Raw genomic sequence first — 22,292 nt, 5'->3', positions numbered from 1 at the left:
TCAACAGTCTCGTCTGCCAAGGCGATCTGAGGTCCACCTAAACGGCAGCAACGACCTTCATTCATCCATCGGAAATTAATGTGAGTTTATCATTTCCAAAATTATTTTATATTTCGCAAAAAAAAAAAAAAAAAACGAGTGGCCATTGACTTCCAAGTGCCTCAACTCGCGAGATTACTCGCAGTTGACAGCATTTCAGTTCATGTCAAGAGAAAACTGATTTGATATACAAGTAAATCAAGCAATGGGGTGAATTAAACTTGTAAGTCAACGCGCCGGTGTACAAACTTGAAAACAGACAGGAAATGGATTGTGTAAATTGTATTTTGATGAAATTTTGGTGAAGGTCCAAAATGGTGGCCCAAAAAAAATTGCTTAATTGAAATGTGTTTTATTCCACTGTGTGTTCCACAAATGGCTTCCTGTATGAGCAGAAATTGAGACTTGTCTTTGTTTGTTTGCTTTTCTTTCTTTTCCTTTTTTTTTTTACAACGACTAAATGCCGGTTTATAGTATTTGGAAGGTGGTCTTATTGCGTCCTCTTGAGTGTGTCCTGCGTCATCGCAGTTGCGACAAAAAAAAAGCCCAGTCGACGCCGAAAGGCGTGCTGCTTTCGCGTACTGCTCGTAATAGACGTATTGGTCAGTTGTACTTGACAGCGGCGGCATCGATCTTAAAAAAAGCGACAGCCAAAGACTTTTTGGCGACGGCATTTGACTAATGTTGATGGCGTTTAGCTGTTATGACTTTCTTGGATTAGCAGAAGCCCCGTTGTGTCGTTTTTCGGGGCGAATGTACTGGGGTCTTTGAACGCAACGGCAGGAGCACATTTCCATTTGGTTGGGCGCGGAGGACCAGCAGCCTTCATCGCCTGCTGCTCGCCGTCAACAGGGACAGCCAAGGCGGCTACACCGGCTTCGTCTGCTCGGGCCTGCTTCCATCAACCGAACAAGTGAGTGGACGTTGAACCGCAACCGCTTTTGGATGATATATCTTTTATTTGTCGCATTCTCTCAACCCAGTGTGAGTGTACATTTTTAACTCATATGAAAAATAAATGCACCTAGCTTAAACACGAGGGGTAATTTCACCTCGCCGTAACCAAACGTTTCATTTTTAAAAGCCAAAATGTTTAAATGTGCCGAACCTCCGAGCCACGGTTTACTGTCAACGTGATAATTTGTCGTGATGTTTCCAGCTGTTACGTGACCCAAGAAGTAATTCACCAATATTCGTCTGTCGTGTCTTAACACGCGATTAAACCGCTTATTCGGCGGCTCCAAGAGTTCCTTCGAAGTTTATTTTAATCAGATAAAGTTGCTGTAATTTTCCCCTGTCACTTTTAAGCACGAACCGCTCTTCTAACGTTTTTTTTGAGGGGTTTATGACGTGATATTCTCGAAACTTCGTCGTGAGTCTCAACAAACAAAATGGATGACAAAAGTACGAACAAAACGTTAAAGTTCTAGGTCTTATATTTCATCGTATTAAACACTAAAGCTTATTTTTCAAAATTGTACGTCATAATATGAAAACAGTATGTAAAATGAAAGCAATTTATATTAAAAAAGTTTTAAATAATAAAAAAAAGGTTTCAGTAGTACATTTTATTGTGATGTACCTTAGGAAATTTTATTAATCATCCCTCTCTCATAATTTTTCGCTCAGCTCGGGCCATTGAGCTTCTGTTGTCTCCTTCTCCTGGCGTTTCTGCAATTTGCCCCTGGGGGTGAGTCTTATCAGTTAAGCAACATGCTTGTCATCAAGCAGAGTCCTAACAATTGCTGTGAATCAGCCCTTTTTTCCCCAAAAAAAGTACGTACTGATCTTTCTTTTTGTTCTTTTTTTCAAATCAAGAACTCTGTGGTGCTACTTATGACACATCAACTTTGTCTGTAATGTTAAAAGGCAGCTTTACAGATGCCACATCTGCTTAAAAGTACCTTTTTTGTAACTACGATTGAACACACCATTGCAATGTTGCGTTCCATTACAGATAAGATGGCCACAACCAACCAGCCATTTTGTTTCCGAACCTTTCAAGTACCTCGCGAATGAGGCCGACTTTTTTTTTTTTTTTAAATTCCGCCGCTTTGCATGCTCGTCGCACCCGTGCGGCAACACCGCTGCCGGTATGCGGTGCCGCATCTTGGCGCACCGCCGCCAAATTTGCATGACCTCGCGGCATCGGCTGAGCACAGCGACCGTTTTCCCACAAGAACTCATCCATAATTCCATTTTCTGTTGCGCGTCGCTGGTGAGGTGGTGACTAGACCACAAAAAGACATGCACGTGTAGTAAACAATTGATTTATGGAGGATTTTGAAAGCCTTTCAAGTGCTCATTCCATCTTTTGCGACCGGTTTCTAGTCCAAAGCGACACATCGAAAGGTGATTTTGGAAAAACCCAAGTAGGTTTGTTTGATTCGTCCACTTTATGTTCTCTTCCTACTGACTGCTGTTCCACACGGCGGTTAGTACGTCGTCAACATGGCCCACCTTACACCGACGCAGCCAAAAAATCCCCCCCCCCCATAAGAATCCCCCCGCATGCTCGTAATACAAACACAATGTAACTGCAAAGGCCACCGCTTATAAATAGCGAGCAAAACAGGGCCCGACAAGCTCGGCGGTGTAAACAGTCCGAGCTTGTGTACGCTTTCGCCATGGCGACCGCGCGTGCGCCTTTTCTGTTATTTCGTCGGACGTCGAGGAAGACGTCGGGTCGCTATTTCCGTAAGGTCAACCGCAGCGCTCGAGTATTGCTTGCCGCGTTTGCTCAACTGATCTCTTATCTGTCAGGGAAACGTGCCTTCTGTGCCCTTTGCTCTTAATGTTGGTTGCAAAAATAATTTGCATGGATTTTTATTTTTTTTTTAAAGCAACTCTCATGACCCGTCACACAAACGTAGCTCAAACAAATGTGATTTAAGAAACTTGAACAAACGTTTGCATGTTTAAAAAAAAAAAAAAGTTATGGAGACTAAATATAACCTAGGTAGTAAAACCTCACGAAAGTTACCCTTTAATAACTTTTTTTCGTGTTGGTTCAGTGAGTTTGAAAAAGCCCCCCCCCCACAAAAATCGAAAGTTTATACTGAGAATTGTCATCATTCAGCATATTTTGTGGCGTGTGTGTCTGTGACTTGTTGTGACTTGTAAGCTTCATTCTTCGCAGCGCTCCACCGTCATGATTTACACTTTTGACAGCCTCGCCGCCGCGGGCGAACTTTTGCTTTTTGCTCTTTTCCGTCGTTCAGGCCCACCGAGGCAGCGAATGCAGGGATGAGAATTTTCCGTGGATTCGCAGAATTATGAGATTTTTGTGAAACGTGTAAATCCGTTGAGAAAATTTGGTTCGTAGGGTACGGCTTGACGCGGGGCGAGGCCGTGATCAAGACCGGACGCCAGCATCTATCGGCAACGCTCGTCGTGAAATTAGTCACAGCTGTGATAGAGGAAAACTGCATTGCTATCTGTTTGCATTCAATTTTGTGTTTATAATAACGACAACATTCCGATTTCCGGCAGCATTTTGGCGTTATTTTCAGCCTGATATTAACATTTCGTAGAGAAGCATTCTGTTAACCACGGCATAGTTCTAACTTATAGACATTCGTACGCATATGTTATCGAGCGGTCTGCACGTTTGCCAGAATGCGATGAAGATCGTGCTAGGGAGTTGCTAAAAAACACGCGGTAAAAAAAACCAAAACTTTCAGATGGGCGTGGCTTGAAAAAAGTACAACCGTGCAGATTAGAGCGAAAACTGTAAAAAGACGATGTTCCCGGCAAAGTGCTGCGCACTCTGAGTTTCGATATGATCAATTATGGAAGCCAAGGAGCAAAAGATATCCAGGAGCGTATCCAAACCAGGAAAAAAAGGTTAAGATGGATGTAAATTTTTCACATATTACATAATTGACAACTGGTTAATATGATTAGGCCTATCTGTAGCACTGGCCTTGTAGATCACGCATTTTATTGGTCACTTTTATATTTCATGAGCTCTCTCTCTCTCTCATATATATATCCATCCATCCATTTTCTTTGCTGCTTATCCTCACAAGGGTCGCGGGGAGTGACAAATTACTCATGTACTTATTTCTGAAGTACAACTTATAAGTGCAGTAGCCTATTTGATTATAAATTTCACTCAATCTCCATTTTTATGTGTGAAGCTTGGCAACATTATTTTGGTTGTTTGGACTCATATTTTTAAGTTTTCAAAAATATTATGATTGCCCTGTATTTACACTGTTAGAGGTAACCAGAGGTCACCATTTAAGAGTGTGTTTTATTAAAAAAAAGTTCAAAGGGAGACATTTTCAGTGTTTTTCCAAATTGGTCATTGTCATCCCTGGTACGGCGGTTATTGCCTCTCGTTTAAAAACAAACACCCCCCCCCCTCACCTCCCACTCTCCCCGCTCTTCTCCCCACGCAGGAAGGAGCTTCTCGTCGTCCGAGTGAGCCATGGTGGAGTACTACCAGATCTTAGGAGTACACAAAAATGCGACGCAAGCCGACATCAAGAAAGCGTAAGTGGGCTCGAAAATGACGGCTCCCTGGGGAGGAAATAGTTTAGTGTCGGCTAACCACAACAGAGGAAGTTGACTTAAGACGTCAGAGTTGGGTGCCAAAAAAAAAAATGTTCTGCTCGTTTACTGGGTGGTTGTCAGTAGGCGACGGCGTTCGGTTCCTGCGGCAATCCGTGTAACCCGAATTTGCCACGACATGCTGTGGTCCGGTTTTACCCGGGCTATATTGATTGAGTCCGGGCACATATTTGACTTGGTGCTCACCAAACAAAAATGTCACAAAAAAGTGCTCGTAATTCAAAACATCTGAAATCATGTTTCGCCATTCAATTGAATTGAAACGCTGTTAATTTGATCCAAGCACCCCCCCCCAAAAAAAAACCCAAACAAAAAAAAAAACCCTAAGCTAAATAAATTGTAACATCTAATTTGAGAAAAGTCTTACTCTTCAGGATTGTAATTTATTTTAAAAACAGCATACAGAAATAAAATAATTATTAAATTGAATGTAAAACGTTAAACAATGACTACATCATGATTTGTTTGCGCACAGCTCGTATATAATTCCAAAACTATCTTGCATTATTGTTAAAAAATAAATGGCTTCCAGCTCATTTGAGTTTGGAAAAAAAAAAAAGTTATGAAGGGGCCTTTTGGACTTCTTCCAGGTGACGGACACCAACTAACACCGAATCATGAGTCATCATTTTTTAATTGGCATTGCATGTGGGCGGAGCATGGCAGGGAATTTTGATGAGTCGTCATAAAACGTGTTCAGAATTGGTGACATGGAATGCGCTCAGCATGTTGTTTATGAGTCGCCCCGCCAAACAAAAAAAAAAAAAACCCCAAAACATGAAGTGCCACTTTGGTTTTAAAGCGATTATTTTTGGTCAGGGGTCGGGAACCTTTTCGGCAGAGAGAGCCATAAATGCCAAAATGTAATTTCAAAAGAGTCATGCAATATTTTAGAAACGTATCTGTTTGATTATCTTGTCTTCATGCGAAAAGCTGTCAAAAAGTCCCTCGGCAACATCAGGCACGAACGCTTTGACGTCTTTCCCCATCCGCGAATGGCGGTCCGAGTCTTGCCGAAAACTGTAGGACTCCCCATCTTTTTTTTTTCTTTGAGGGATCGTTTGCACAATTATTTGTTGGTACCTGGTTTGTGTTGGACGGTTGCTACGGTGAACTACGGCAACCCCACTAGGACAAACTGTCTCTGCTTATTTGTGTTGCCGACGTGAAATGTACAGTATGTCGTGACGAGCCATATGCAACATTGAAAGAGGCAGATATGGCTCTTGAGCCAAAGGTTCCCGACCCCTGTTTCAGACTGTTAAGCCCTCCCGACTGCTACCAAATTTGATCATTTCATCCGAAATTGCTGGAATTTTTTTTAGATTTTATCGATGTGTCCGTGGAATCAGTCACCATATCGTGCAAAAACTCTTAATGACTCTCTCCGCCACATGTCTAGACTGACTCATGTTTGTGGTGGGATGATGGCCAGTGATTCATAAGTGATTCATCCATTCTTTCCAAAATGGACGCTCCTCATTTTCTTGTCTCCGTTTTTTGCGGCATTGTGCTTCAGGTACAGGAAGCAGGCGCTAAAATGGCACCCGGACAAGAACCCCGAGAACAAAGAGGAGGCCGAGAAGAGGTTCAAAGAGCTGGCCGAGGCCTACGAGGTTCTCTCGGATGGTGAGCGGGGGCGGGGAAATCCGGTCAATCGAATCAATCATGCATCTGATTGTTGATTCCCTCAAATATTTGTCTCTTCCGTCATTTGCACATAGAAAACAAGAGGAATATTTATGACAAATATGGCAAACAAGGGCTGTCTGCAGGAGGTGGCGGGGGGGCAGGTAAGGCGACCAATGAACACGCTCCTGATAATTAAAAAAAAAAAAAAATTACCAAATCAGTCTCAGAATTGCTCATCTTTGTGTGTGTGTGCGTGTGCGTGTGTGTGCGCGCGCCGCACAGGAGCCCACAACAATCACTTTGGCGGCTACGGCTTCACATTCCGAAACCCTGAGGACGTCTTCCGGGAATTTTTTGGCGGCCGAGATCCCTTTGCAGATTTTTTCGGTGAGTGCAAGCGTCGAGTGCGGAACGACGCGGTTTGCCTTATGTAGGTAAAATCATATTACATGTAGTTCAAGGGGATTAATAGATTTGATCGTTTTATTTGACTTTATGGCGTTGGCACGTTTACGTAGTGTTGGGTGGAGTTTAGGACCCAGGGGATAGCGTGCGTAGCTGTCATGTGAGGATGCGGCCAAATATTTTGTCCTCTGCGCGCTTATTAAACTCCATTAAGAGGCAACCGCCGACGTCACAAACTGCGTATTATTAAGTGTACGATGGCAGGAGGAAGAGACGACGTGGAAAGCGAGCGGGGCCCGACGCGGAGCCCAGCTCTAAATATGGAGCTGGGCCACAGGCGAGCGTCGACATCACCCGGCTGGAATGCTGTCGAAAATAGCCGGCGTATTAATGCGCGCGTGTGCAGTAATGGCGGGAAGTGGAAAAATTTAAAAAAAAAAAAAAAAAAAGGCACATTTCATGTTTAGCATATTGACTTTAGAACAATCACTGTTATTTATTTTCAGTATTGCATTCTTCAAACTTGGACTACTTCTGTCAGCAGCAGGTTTGTCATATTCTGTGAGAGGTAACGAATCTCTAACTCAGAGGTGTCAAACTTGAGGCCCGGGGGCCAGATCCGGCCACCCACATGATTTTATGTGGCCATGCGGGGGCAAATCATGTGTATCAACTTCATTATTATTATGATTTTTTAATTTATTTTTTTAAACCTGTACCAAAATTTCAAATTGTCCTATCATAAATAACATTGAGATATGACAAGCATTTCTTTTTGTGTTACCAGACAATAATCCATTAGCCTTGATTTCTGATTCCAAACTAGTTCATAAATTTCATGTGTAAATATGACGAGGCGGTGAAAGATTTTTATCGTTTCCCCACAAAAATTGTCTCTGGCGCCCTCTTGTGGAAGCATCCTCTTAATGCAGCTACAGCTTTTCTCAGAAGTCTTTTATTTTTGGCATTTCTGTCACATGGTGAGTGAGGTTAGCTGTTATCACGCCTTGTTTTACTTAGAATTAGTCTTTATTCATCCAAAAATGACAAAAAAAAGGCTCTAAAGCAGTCAAGTGGACAGAATAAATACAAATTTGAAAATGTCAACTGCATATTTGGAAACTGTACACACCCGAATTGCTTTATGCAGAATCTTTTTTTTTTTTTTTTTTTGTGTCCACAATTGAAGTAGAACAGCAGCAAGACTAGTCAGATATGTAGCACAAAACGATGTATCTAGTATACTGATGGTATTACATTAATAAAATATTTCCCCCCAAAAAAAGTCTATGGAGAATTGTAGTTAATATTCCACAGCATTGCCTTGTCTACTCAACAATGCTTAACATTTATGCAGATGAAAAAGTGTCTCTTCCCCAACTGAGAGCGGTTTTAATTTGACTTTCCGTGCGTCCTTTCAGGCGCCAACGACTTCATCGGGCACACTCGCCACAGGGGGGCCACCCGAACCCGAACAGGAGGCGGCGGCGGCCTCTTCGATTTTGGTGCCTTCTCATTCGACTCAGGTGCGTAGGTGGGAATCGGGCGATTCGCAAGGTTTTTGATGCGCTGTCGTCGTCGCCCGACGGTAACGCCTCCTCCGTGCAGGTTTTAACGCGTTTGGCGACATGGGCGGCGGCGGGTTCACCTCCTTCTCGTCGTCGTTCGGCAGCGGAGGAGGAGGAGGTGGCGGCGGCGGAGGCATGGCCAACTTCAAATCGGTCTCCACTTCTACCAAATTCATCAACGGCAGAAAAATCACCACCAAGCGGTATGTAAATACATAAAAAAAAAAAATAATAATATTTAGGATTTAATTCCGGTGGCTCAGCTGGTAAAGCGTTGGCCTCACAGCTCTTGAGGACCTGGGTTCAATCCCGGCCCCGCCTGTGTGGGGTTTGCGTGTTCTCCCCGTGCCCGTGTGGGTTTTCTCCGGGTGGGCACGGCGGTTTCCTCCCACATCCCAAAAACATGCAACATGAATAGGACAGTGTAAATTGCTTATTTATTACATTAAATCAATTAAAGTGATGGAGAGTGCGGATGTGGCCTGACAGCTGGGATAGGCTCCTGCACTCACTGTGACCCTCGTGAGGATAAGCAGCAAAGGAAAATGGACGGATGGAATATGAAATATCAACGGTGACATGTCCCATCTGTTTTGACCTTGTCAGTGTTGACCTTGGGTGTTTGGCCTTTTGTCGCCCTCTTGTGGCATATTCGGGTATTACATAGCGCAACTATACCTGAATAGCTCGATTTGCTAGTGGCCTGATTCGAATCTGAACTTGACCAATGAACCAATTAATTTTATGGTCCATATCTCAATTTGTGCCAGTTAATACAAAAAAAAAAAAAACTAAAACAAAAGTGTCTTGACTTTTGCACCAGCTCATGTAAATCGTGCGCTTGTTTGGACAGGACGGTGGAGAACGGGCAGGAGCGCGTGGAGGTGGAGGAGGACGGCCAGCTCAAGTCGCTAACAGTAAACGGTGAGGAGCAGCTCCTGAGACTCAATAACAAGTAAAAAGTCTCACTCGGCAGACGAAACCCAAAACCCGTCACCGCCGAATTCCCCGCCCGCGTCTGCCGCAGCAGCCTCACCGGAGGGATTAGTCTTTTTTTTTTTTTTTTTTTTAACTTGTTTATTTATTGCAGTTCATTCGTTGGAGTCGATTGAGCGCACAAAGAAGCCAGCGTCCTTTAGTCTATGATGTGTATTTCTCTTCTGTTTAACTGACATTTTTGTTTTGTTTTTTTTTTTTGGGGGGCGGGGGGGCATGTTGAGAGCTTTAAAATGTTAAAAGTCAGAGTTGGGAAACCTGTGGTGAGGATTTCAGTTCTGAAAAGACCCCAATAAATAAAAGGCCTCCCAAAAGGTTCCTCACCCCTGTCTTGTCTTCTAACTGCACCTCGCTAACATGTCAGCCGCCGTCATGTGCGAATAACAACGTGATGCTTTTTGTTTTTCTTTCCTTCGTTCCGCGACGAGCACCCCTGCATGACGGTTTCGCCGTTCTCTCGTGTTTTGTACCCCGCCAACTCCGTTGAAGAACACGGGGAGGAGAATGTTCAATAAAACTTTGTGGTTGTTGTGTCGAAAGTTGTTGCAAGTTGCACTGTGTGTGTGTGTGCGTGTGTTTTCTTACCTCTCACACTTTGGGTTGCGGTGACAAGTTGCCTGAAAAGCGCTTTGGCACCGTAACGCCAGATCTCGGGACTGACACACTGTTTGGTTCATCGTCATCGTTTGTGCGTGAACCTAAAATGTCACATGTCCGTCTCGGGACTCAGGTTGTAACTCACCTTCTTTTGAACGCTTGACCACACCAAAACACTTTTTGTCTTGCCTGCGCTTGGTACTCGGGTACTCGGCGCGGAAAATCGGCTTTCAGAAATCCAAAGTGCTTGCACTTGTTTGAAGTAAGTCAGTCCAACAAAAATCAGAGTAATACTGTTAAGCCATTGGAGAACTTGAATAGAGGCAAAGTTTAACAGTTGCAAGTTGCACGAGGCTTTCGGCTTGTCCCGTTAGGGGGCGCCGCGGTGTGGCATCGGATCAACGCTCGGATTTGTTTGGCACATAAAACCCGTCTCGCGGAGTTGAGGCTCCAGTGGCATTCGAACCCGCAGCTCCCAAGTTTAGCAAGCCAATGCTGTAACCACTGAGCGATGAGGTTTCCAAGTTGTGTGAGTTAAATGGTGAAATAACATGTACGGGGATATATATATATATATATATATATATATGCACACAAACATACACACCTATGCATATATATGTACACTAATATATACATATATAGTATATGTACAGACATATATCGACACATATATATATATATATATATATAAACACAAACGTTCGTACAGATATGTATACAGATACATACATATGTATACACATACAGTATATTCATATATATATATACATATATATATATACCGCCCTACTATACATGGTAGTTTTTTTCGCAAAAAATACGCAATACTATACATGGTCGTTTTTTCGCAAAAAAAAGGCCTACTATACATGGTCGTTTTTTTTTTCGCAAAAAAACGCCCTACTATACATGGTCGTTTTTTCGCAAAAAAAAACGCCCTACTATACATGGTCGTTTTTTTCGCAAAAAAACGCCTTAGTATACGGGGTCGTTTTTTTCGCAAAAAAAAACGCCCTACTATACATGGTCGTTTTTTCGCAAAAAAACCGCACTACTATACATGGTTGTTTTTTCGCAAAAAAAGGCCCTACTATACATGGTCGTTTTTTTCGCAAAAAAAAAAACGCCCGCCCTACTATACATGGTCGTTTTTTCGCAAAAAAAGGCCCTACTATACGTGGTCGTTTTTTTCGCAAAAAAAACCGCACTACTATACATGGTTGTTTTTTCGCAAAAAAAGGCCCTACTATACGTGGTCGTTTTTTTCGCAAAAAAAAACGCCCTACTATACATGGTCGTTTTTTCGCAAAAAAAAGGCCCTACTTTACATGGTCGTTTTTTCGCAAAAAAAGGCCCTACTATACATGGTCGTTTTTTCGCAAAAAAAGGCCCTACTATACATGGTCGTTTTTTTCGCAAAAAAAAGGCCCTACTATACATGGTCGTTTTTTCGCAAAAAAACGCCCTACTATACATGGTCGTTTTTTCGCAAAAAAACGCCCTACTATACATGGTCGTTTTTTCAAAAAAAAAGGCCCTACTATACATGGTCGTTTTTTCGCAAAAAAAGGCCCTACTATACATGGTCGTTTTTTCGCAAAAAAAAGGCCCTACTATACATGGTCGTTTTTTTCGCAAAAAAAACGCCCTACTATACATGGTCGTTTTTTTTCGCAAAAAAACGCCCTACTATACATGGTCGTTTTTTCGCAAAAAAAAGGCCCTACTTTACATGGTCGTTTTTTTTCGCAAAAAAAGGCCCTACTATACATGGTCGTTTTTTCGCAAAAAAAAGCCCTACTATACATGGTCGTTTTTTTCGCAAAAAAAAAACGCCCTACTATACATGGTCGTTTTTTCGCAAAAAAAAAAACGCCCTACTATACATGGTCGTTTTTTTCGCAAAAAAAAACGCCTTAGTATACGGGGTCGTTTTTTTCGCAAAAAAAAACGCCCTACTATACATGGTCGTTTTTTCGCAAAAAAACCGCACTACTATACATGGTGGTTTTTTCGCAAAAAAAAACGCACTACTATACATGGTCGTTTTTTCGCAAAAAAAGGCCCTACTATACGTGGTCGTTTTTTTCGCAAAAAAACGCCCTACTATACGTGGTCGTTTTTTTCGCAAAAAAAGGCCCTACTATACATGGTCGTTTTTTCGCAAAAAAAGGCCCTACTATACATGGTCGTTTTTTCGCAAAAAAAGGCCCTACTTTACATGGCCGTTTTTTCGCAAAAAAAGGCCCTACTATACATGGTCGTTTTTTCGCAAAAAAAGGCCCTACTATACATGGTCGTTTTTTTCGCAAAAAATACGCCCTACTATACATGGTCGTTTTTTTTTCGCAAAAAAACGCCCTACTATACATGGTCGTTTTTTTCGCAAAAAAAAAAACGCCCTACTATACATGGTCGTTTTTTTTTCGCAAAAAACGCCCTACTATACATGGTCGTTTTTACGCCAAAAAACGCCCTACTATACATGGTCGTTTTTTTTTCGCAAAAAAACGCCCTACTATACATGGTCGTTTTTTTCGCAAAAAAAACGCCCTACTATACATGGTCGTTTTTTTCGCAAAAAAAAACGCCCTACTATACATGGTCGTTTTTTTCGCAAAAAAAACGCCTTAGTATACGGGGTCGTTTTTTTCGCAAAAAAAAAACGCCCTACTATACATGGTCGTTTTTTCGCAAAAAAACCGCACTACTATACATGGTGGTTTTTTCGCAAAAAAAAACGCACTACTATACATGGTTGTTTTTTCGCAAAAAAAGGCCCTACTATACGTGGTCGTTTTTTTCGCAAAAAAAAACGCCCTACTATACATGGTCGTTTTTTCGCAAAAAAAGGCCCTACTTTACATGGTCGTTTTTTCGCAAAAAAAGGCCCTACTATACATGGTCGTTTTTTCGCAAAAAAAAGGCCCTACTATACATGGTCGTTTTTTCGCAAAAAAAGGCCCTACTTTACATGGTCGTTTTTTCGCAAAAAAAACGCCTTAGTATACGGGGTCGTTTTTTTCGCAAAAAATACGCCCTACTATACATGGTCGTTTTTTTTTCGCAAAAAAACGCCCTAGTATACATGGTCGTTTTTTCGCAAAAAAAGGCCCTACTTTACATGGTCGTTTTTTCGCAAAAAAAAGGCCCTACTATACATGGTCGTTTTTTCGCAAAAAAAAGGCCCTACTATACATGGTCGTTTTTTCGCAAAAAAAAGGCCCTACTATACATGGTCGTTTTTTTCGCAAAAAAAACGCCCTACTATACATGGTCGTTTTTTTTTTCGCAAAAAAACGCCCTACTATACATGGTCGTTTTTTTCGCAAAAAAAAACGCCCTACTATACATGGTCGTTTTTTTTGCAAAAAACGCCCTACTATACATGGTCGTTTTTTCGCAAAAAAAGGCCCTACTTTACATGGTCGTTTTTTCGCAAAAAAGGCCCTACTATACATGGTCGTTTTTTCGCAAAAAAACGCCCTACTATACATGGTCGTTTTTTTCGCAAAAAAAAAAACGCCCTACTATACATGGTCGTTTTTTTCGCAAAAAAAAACGCCTTAGTATACGGGGTCGTTTTTTTCGCAAAAAAAAACGCCCTACTATACATGGTCGTTTTTTCGCAAAAAAACCGCACTACTATACATGGTGGTTTTTTCGCAAAAAAATCGCACTACTATACATGGTCGTTTTTTCGCAAAAAAAGGCCCTACTATACGTGGTCGTTTTTTCGCAAAAAAAGGCCCTACTTTACATGGCCGTTTTTTCGCAAAAAAAGGCCCTACTATACATGGTCGTTTTTTCGCAAAAAAAAGGCCCTACTATACATGGTCGTTTTTTTCGCAAAAAATACGCCCTACTATACATGGTCGTTTTTTTTTCGCAAAAAAACGCCCTACTATACATGGTCGTTTTTTTCGCAAAAAAAAAAAACGCCCTACTATACATGGTCGTTTTTTTCGCAAAAAAAACGCCCTAGTATACGTGGTCGTTTTTTCGCAAAAAAAGGCCCTACTTTACATGGCCGTTTTTTCGCAAAAAAAGGCCCTACTATACATGGTCGTTTTTTCGCAAAAAAAAGGCCCTACTATACATGGTCGTTTTTACGCAAAAAAACGCCCTACTATACATGGTCGTTTTTTTTTCGCAAAAAACGCCCTACTATACATGGTCGTTTTTTCGCAAAAAAAGGCCCTACTTTACATGGTCGTTTTTTCGCAAAAAAAGGCCCTACTATACATGGTCGTTTTTTCGCAAAAAAACCGCCCTACTATACATGGTCGTTTTTTTCGCAAAAAAAAACGCCCTACTATACATGGTCGTTTTTTCGCAAAAAAAGGCCCTACTTTACATGGTCGTTTTTTTCGCAAAAAAAGGCCCTACTATACATGGTCGTTTTTTCGCAAAAAAAAGCCCTACTATACATGGTCGTTTTTTTCGCAAAAAAAAGGCCCTACTATACATGGTCGTTTTTTTCGCAAAAAACGCCCTACTATACATGGTCGTTTTTTTTCGCAAAAAAACGCCCTACTATACATGGTCGTTTTTTCGCAAAAAAAACGGCCCTACTATACATGGTCGTTTTTTCGCAAAAAAAAGGCCCTACTATACATGGTCGTTTTTTCGCAAAAAAAAGGCCCTACTATACATGGTCGTTTTTTTCGCAAAAAAAACGCCCTACTATACATGGTCGTTTTTTTTTCGCAAAAAACGCCCTACTATACATGGTCGTTTTTTCGCAAAAAAGGCCCTACTTTACATGGTCGTTTTTTCGCAAAAAAAGGCCCTACTATACATGGTCGTTTTTTCGCAAAAAAACGCCCTACTATACATGGTCGTTTTTTTCGCAAAAAAAAAAACGCCCTACTATACATGGTCGTTTTTTTCGCAAAAAAAAAAAACGCCCTACTATACATGGTCGTTTTTTTCGCAAAAAAAAACGCCTTAGTATACGGGGTCGTTTTTTTCGCAAAAAAAAACGCCCTACTATACATGGTCGTTTTTTCGCAAAAAAACCGCACTACTATACATGGTGGTTTTTTCGCAAAAAAAAACGCACTACTATACATGGTCGTTTTTTCGCAAAAAAAGGCCCTACTATACGTGGTCGTTTTTTTCGCAAAAAAACGCCCTACTATACGTGGTCGTTTTTTTCGCAAAAAAAGGCCCTACTATACATGGTCGTTTTTTCGCAAAAAAAGGCCCTACTATACATGGTCGTTTTTTCGCAAAAAAACGCCCTACTATACATGGTCGTTTTTTCGCAAAAAAACGCCCTACTATACATGGTCGTTTTTTCGCAAAAAAAGGCCCTACTTTTCGTGGTCGTTTTTTCCGCAAAAATATGTCTGAGTATACATGGTCGTTTTTTCGCAAAAAAAACGCCCTACTATACGTGGTCGTTTTTTCGCAAAAAAACGCCCTAGTATACGTGGTCGTTTTTTCGCAAAAAAACGCCCTACTATACATGGTCGTTTTTTTCGCAAAAAAAGGCCCTACTATACGTGGTCGTTTTTTTCGCAAAAAAAACGCCCTACTATACATGGTCGTTTTTTTCGCAAAAAACGCCCTACTATACATGGTCGTTTTTTCGCAAAAAAAGGCCCTACTATACGTGGTCGTTTTTTCGCAAAAAAAAACGCCCTACTATACATGGTCGTTTTTTCGCAAAAAAAACGCACTACTATACATGGTCGTTTTTTCGCAAAAAAAGGCCCTACTATACGTGGTCGTTTTTTCGCAAAAAAAACGCCCTACTATACATGGTCGTTTTTTTCGCAAAAAAAGGCCCTACTATACGTGGTCGTTTTTTCGCAAAAAAAACGCCCTACTATACATGGTCGTTTTTTTCGCAAAAAAAACGCCCTACTATACATGGTCGTTTTTTCGCAAAAAAACGCCCTAGTATACGTGGTCGTTTTTTCGCAAAAAAAAGGCCCTACTATACATGGTCGTTGTTTTCGCAAAAAAACGCCCTACTATACATGGTCGTTTTTTCGCAAAAAAACGCCCTAGTATACGTGGTCGTTTTTTCGCAAAAAAAGGCCCTACTTTACGTGGTCGTTTTTTCGCAAAAAAATGTCTGAGTATACATGGTGGTTTTTTCGCAAAAAAAACGCCCTACTATACATGGTGGTTTTTTCGCAAAAAAACGCACTACTATACATGGTGGTTTTTTCGCAAAAAAACGCCCTAGTATACATGGTCGTTTTTTTGCAAAAAAACGCCTTAGTATACGGGGTCGTTTTTTTCGCCAAAAAAACGCCCTACTATACATGGTCGTTTTTTCGCAAAAAAAAGGCCCTACTATACATGGTCGTTTTTTTCGCAAAAAAAACGCCCTACTATACATGGTCGTTTTTTTCGCAAAAAAAAACGCCCTACTATACATGGTGGTTTTTTCGCAAAAAAACGCCCTACTATACATGGTGTTTTTTCGCAAAAAAACGCACTACTATACATGGTCGTTTTTTCGCAAAAAAACGCCCTAGTATACGTGGTCGTTTTTTTCGCAAAAAACGCCCTACTATACATGGTCGTTTTTTCGCAAAAAAACGCCCTACTATACATGGTCGTTTTTTCGCAAAAAAAAACGCCCTACTATACATGGTCGTTTTTTTCGCAAAAAAACGCCCTACTATACATGGTCGTTTTTTTCGCAAAAAAAAACGCCCTACTATACATGGTCGTTTTTTTCGCAAAAAAAACGCCCTAGTATACGTGGTCGTTTTTTCGCAAAAAAAACGCCCTACTATACATGGTCGTTTTTACGCAAAAAAACGCCCTACTATACATGGTCGTTTTTACGCAAAAAAACGCCCTACTATACATGGTCGTTTTTTCGCAAAAAAAACGCCCTACTATACATGGTCGTTTTTTTCGCAAAAAAACGCCCTACTATACATGGTCGTTTTTTTCGCAAAAAAAGGCCCTACTTTTCGTGGTCGTTTTTTCCGCAAAAATATGTCTGAGTATACATGGTCGTTTTTTCGCAAAAAAACGCCCTAGTATACGTGGTCGTTTTTTCGCAAAAAAAGGCCCTACTATACGTGGTCGTTTTTTCGCAAAAAAAACGCCCTACTATACATGGTCGTTTTTTTCGCAAAAAAACGCCCTACTATACATGGTCGTTTTTTCGCAAAAAAAACGCCCTACTATACATGGTCGTTTTTTTCGCAAAAAAACGCCCTACTATACATGGTCGTTTTTTCGCAAAAAAAACGCCCTACTACACATGGTCGTTTTTTCGCAAAAAAACGGCCTACTTTTCGTGGTCGTTTTTTGCATACATATACATATATACACATACACATGTATATTTATATATATATACATAGACATATATACATATATACACACACACACACACACACACACACATATATATCTATGTACACACATATACATACATACATAAACAAATATATACATATATAAACAAATATACACACACGTACATATTTATACGCATAGATATATACAGTTCTCGTTCTAATCTGCACGGTTGCACTTTTTTCAAGCCGCGCCCATCCGAAACAGTTTTTTACCAATTTCCTCGGCACGATCGCTCCGAGACTTTCGCCATACTGGAAACCTGCGGACGGCTTCATATCATATGCGCACGTGTGTCTATAAGTTATAAATATGGCGTAGTAAACCGAATGCTTCTCTACGAAAGGTTAACAAGAGTGAAAATACTGCCAAAATGCTGCCGGAAATCGGTACGTTGTCGTCGTTCTCAACACCAAATTCAATGCAAACAGGTGGAATGTTTCCCGCCAATACTGGAAACGACGCACCGATTCAAAACCAAAAAAAGGTGTTTTGCTTTGCGTGGCAGTTCAAGTCCTGCAAACGTTGAGTTGGCAGACGCGCGGCAGGTATTGACAAAAGGAGGATTTGGCGCGCGGATGACGATGGCGACGTCAGCTCAGGGGTGTCGCATTCCTTACGTACTGCGTACTGTCGTCGCTCGGCGACGCAGCACCTCTGCCGCGCACCCCTGCCGTCCCCCCCCCCCCCCCTCCCATCACACCGTCAGTTTAACGCAAATTGTCAGCGCCGTCACAGGTTTCAACTTGACACCTGATTCTGATGACTTCATTTACACTTCCTACAAACATTTTTTTTGACCCCCCCCACTCCCCCGTTTTGACACTACCTATATATATATATATTTTTTTTTTGAGTTTGCCATTTCCCCCATCCAAATCCATTCACACGATTTTAAAGTCTTTACACTTTACACAATTGTTTATCATATTTTTAAAAAAAAATACTGTTGTGACTACTTTTACACTGACAATTGTAAAAAAAACTTTTTCCAGTCGACTTTTCATATAAGCATGATTCAGGATGCTCTTCCAAAAGTACTTACTTGAGTACATAAAGTGCATACTTAAGTGAAATAATGAAGCGTTGTTTTGTCATTCTAATGCTATACCACGTGTAGCCACTGGATGTCACTGTCTTCCCACTAAAGACGCTGGCTGTGACGTAACAGGTCGCACCCCGCCGGACTTTCCTTGCATTGTAATTGCAAAACGAGGATTTCCTTCAAAACACGATTTGATCTGTCCCACAACAAAAGTTATTGTTCATAAGGAAAATACGTACAGTGTCATATTTGGTCTGCATCGGTTACGTGAATTATTGCATATAATGAAAAGCACCGAGCTGATATTTTGCTCATCTAATGTGACCCACTAGACAACAAAAAGAGCTTGCAATCATCATCGCGGCTCTTTGTTTTGTTTTTGTTTGCGCAAGTTAATTAGCGACCCCCATTGTATCGGAGGCCATTTCATCACCTAGGCAACCCCCCCGTAATACCGCAAATATTGATCCTGTGGACTGGAGCAAAGCATTGTGGGAATAACGTCGACTTAAAAAAGAAAAAGCTAGTGTGTGTCGCCGTTTAAAGCAAAAACGAAGCGGTTTGCACGCACAGGTAAGAAACCGTATGGCCAACAAAGAGCGTTTGCAGTTTTTCTAAAGCGAGCTCGGCGAACATCTGTCCCCCCCCCCCACCCCCCACCCCCCCTCGCCTCCTTAATTACACGACACAATGGCGGCGTCTTTCCACTCCTCGGTGCTGCCGCTAATTCAATATAAATGTAAATGACCTGCGGGGGACAATAAGAAAATCTCATTTTATGTACACGACTGAATCGCGATCAGGTCGTCCGCAGGATGTTCAACGCGTCGCTGTGAAAAATTGTCACACGATTTCACCTTTGAAATGTTTCGATTTACGCCATTTTGGCAACACTTTGTTTTACATGAGAGAAATGCATGAACGCCAGCAGGTGGCGACAAAGCGTAGTTCCAAAAGTCTACTTTGGGTTTCCAATTTGCGTGGCTTCTTCTTCTTTTTTTTTTTTCTTAATTTTTGTGCGCAAATGCCAAAAGGTGATCCGATTTTTGGGTCTGGTATGCTTGCTAAGGGGCCTCGCGCAGAAGTGGTTTTTGTTTGGTGGACGATTTACCGAAGACGCTCACTCATGTAACGTGGCGCAGATCGCAGACATGCTAGCTGCATGGGGTTGGTTTGCAGCCATCTTGTGGCATCCGAGCACAACACACTTGCGGAATTTTACTAACTCATTAGGGGGCGCTCCCTATCACCAAATCATTTTTCAAGGAATTCAAAGACAATTTTTTTGTTGACTTATGCTCAGGTGGCGACCTTTCGGGAACCCGACATCCGCCCACTCGTCGTCATTCCATCACGAAAGATAACTAAAGGGCAAGATTTTTTTTTGTTTTTGTGAAACAGACGTCTCGGCAGACGACGACGAGCATCGCCACCGCCGACACAATCTACTTCCTGCGGCGGGATCGCACCACCAGCGCCACCCGAGGAGTTTGGCCCAGAACCCCGCCGCCACCGCCGTTGCCGTCGCCGACGAGGATGACGAGGAGGAAGGAGAGTACGGGCTCACCAGAGGTGAGCGACGCGACGCGACGGGCCGCCCTCATTGGTCGCTCGTTTGTCTCGCGGCGTGATGACGCCGTCAATCAAATGTCTCGGTTTCAACGTCGTCTGCTCATATCATTTGAAATACATCTTTCTGTATTATTTTCTATAAACAATGTATTCTACTAAATTTCGCGCATTATTTTGATTCATTGTATTAAAAAAATAATTACTATACCTAAGTAGTCAATTGAATGTTTATACACATATATTTATGAAAAAAATATATAATTATATTACTACACACACACACACACACACACATATATATATATATATATATATATATATATATATGCATAAAATATACATATAAAGTAAGTTTCTTACAGCTTGTCATGTTAAAATATATATTTATACTGTTAAAATACACACATATATATAATGCATATTATATATAATATATAATAAGTACATATATATAAAATATGTAAAATACACAAAGAAAAAAAACTTTTTTTAATATTTAAAAGTGTAATATACCGTATTAATTTTTCAAAATGAGTGTTCTATTTTTATTAGTCAAATCACTTTTTATTTACAAAGTATTTTTACTTTTATGAAATATTGCATTAATTTAACAGGGATCTTTCACCTAAATTACCAATATGTTTTAAACTGCTAAAAATCAGTCCTATACATATTACATAACTATATTTGTAGTACATGTATATATACATATATATGTCGTACCTATGTATAAGTACATATGATTTGCCACTCAGTCATATTTGTAAATGCGAATGAAGGGTTCTGAATTTGCTCGGAGGTCGCACGGACCCCAAGAGGAAGAAACTGTGGCTGAAGGAGTCAAGACGGAGGAGAGCGCCCCCCCCTCGGCTCTTCTTCCCCTCCTTCGGCGGCTTCGGCCCTTTTTTCTAAAAACAACGCTTTGCTTTGCTATCATTTCTGATTGCGGTTACGTTTGAAAATGTTCACCCCCGAACTTGGGCATAATCTCGCTTTTGCCACATTTTGCGACGCGCCTTTGACGTTAAAAAAAAAAAAAAAAAAAAATGTGATTTTTGTTTGTAAAGTTGAGCCTCCCGCTGTGTATTTGGTTTCTCGTAAACTGGGATGCGTTCGAGAAATGTTCACTTTTTTTTATGAACTCTCATTACAATAAATGTGCAAATAAATCTTGACTTGACTGACAGTTATTGATCATTTATAAAAGCGTAACATTTTGCAAGAAGGTAAATTTTCCCTGCATTATTTCTTTGACCACTTGGGGGCAGTGTTTGCAAGACCACATGGTTTCTTTATCGATATTTCACGTAGATGGTATGGGTGACCTCTGTGACCCAGGGTATTTTGACAAATGCATGTCAGATTTTCTGAAAACTTCCATTCAATTCATTCTCTTAGCCGCTTATCCTCACAAGGGTCGCGGGGACTGCTGGACCCTATCCCAGCTGTCGACAGGCAGGAGGCGGGGTACACCCTGAACTGGTTGCCAGCCAATCGCGGGGGACACGGAGACAAACGGCCGCACTCAAAATCGCACTTTCGGGTAATTGAGAGGGTCCAATTCATGTTGTTCGTTTTTGGGATGCGGGAGAAGAAAATCCACTCAGGCACGGGGAGAACATGCAAACTACACAGGCGGCTCCGGGACCTCAGAACCGTGAGGCCACCGTGCCGCACTTCTGAAAACTAAACTTAAAAAGGTTCTCATTAGGGTCGGGGGTCAGGGGATGAGCATCCCCGTGAAGTACTCCCGCACGCCGCGCAGATGAAAAGGCAACAAAATGGAGGAAACAAGCAGGCGCCTGATGGTTTTAGCCGTTTGTAGCGCGGCCAATTGCACGTCGCATCTTTTATTCATGTCAAAAGACGACGCGAGGGGCTCATTTATCCGTTGAAAGGCGGGCTGGTGACAAATGTCGCTCACATGAATAAAGCTGCATTCAGAAGTTGCGCTGATTGCATTGAGTCCCCCCCCCCCCCCACCGCCTAAAAAAGCAACAAGACACCGTCTCTTGTTGTTGGGCTTTTTGTTTTGTTTTTTTTTTTTTTCCCCCCACTCCCAGCTTCTAATTAGTTTGGAGCATAAATTGTCGGTAATCCCGCCAAGTATCAAACGCGCTTTGAACGGTCGCTGCCGAGGGGAGGGGGGGAAAAAGAAGAAGAAAAAGAGAATTGGGCAGCCCGGGCTTTTGTTGCGTCCAAGGACTTTACGGATCGCGCCGGATGAAAGAAAACGAGCTCGGGTCAGAGAGCTGCCAAAGGATTCCCCGCCCCCCCCCCTTTAAAAGCACTTGTAGAGGACCAAAGAAATGAGGAAATCCACATGACGCCATCAAAGTAGGGGGGGGGGCACACAAAAACCTACCTGCCGTCCTCCGGGGACAAGGCAGATGTCATGCAAGCGCTTAATTGAGACTGTTGCTAGGCAGATTAGCCGACAGCAAGCGACCGTGACGCCTTTTACAGCCGTGGCGTTTTCATCGCGTTAGGACCAAAAACACGTCTCAAAAAATCTAAAC

General features: G+C 41.7%; 1 protein-coding gene across 2 annotated transcripts; it reads left to right on the top strand.

Annotated features, from left to right (window-relative positions):
- The first annotated feature begins 61 nt into the window (after positions 1 to 61).
- On the top strand, positions 62 to 20,868 carry dnajb6b (DnaJ heat shock protein family (Hsp40) member B6b). 2 transcript variants are annotated; one of them, XM_061805747.1, is made up of 11 exons: positions 62 to 80; positions 764 to 952; positions 4,446 to 4,539; positions 6,137 to 6,246; positions 6,342 to 6,410; positions 6,532 to 6,636; positions 8,076 to 8,180; positions 8,263 to 8,425; positions 9,076 to 9,146; positions 19,603 to 19,773; positions 20,573 to 20,863. In XM_061805747.1, exons 3-11 carry the CDS (start codon positions 4,475 to 4,477, stop codon positions 20,683 to 20,685), a joined length of 972 nt encoding a protein of 323 aa, XP_061661731.1. In that variant the 5' UTR covers positions 62 to 80; positions 764 to 952; positions 4,446 to 4,474; the 3' UTR covers positions 20,686 to 20,863. The 2 variants fall into 2 exon arrangements, with proteins under 2 accessions (XP_061661731.1, XP_061661733.1); XM_061805749.1 differs by lacking the exon at positions 62 to 80 and adding an exon at positions 1,669 to 1,729 and having other exon boundaries at positions 563 to 952; positions 20,573 to 20,868.
- Positions 20,869 to 22,292: the final 1,424 nt, after the last annotated feature.

This window comes from Syngnathoides biaculeatus, chromosome 19, assembly GCF_019802595.1.
Source record: "Syngnathoides biaculeatus isolate LvHL_M chromosome 19, ASM1980259v1, whole genome shotgun sequence".
NCBI lineage: Eukaryota > Metazoa > Chordata > Actinopteri > Syngnathiformes > Syngnathidae > Syngnathoides > Syngnathoides biaculeatus.
The sequence above is the reverse complement of the archived record's forward strand: the minus strand, read 5'-3'. Positions and strand labels throughout refer to the sequence as shown.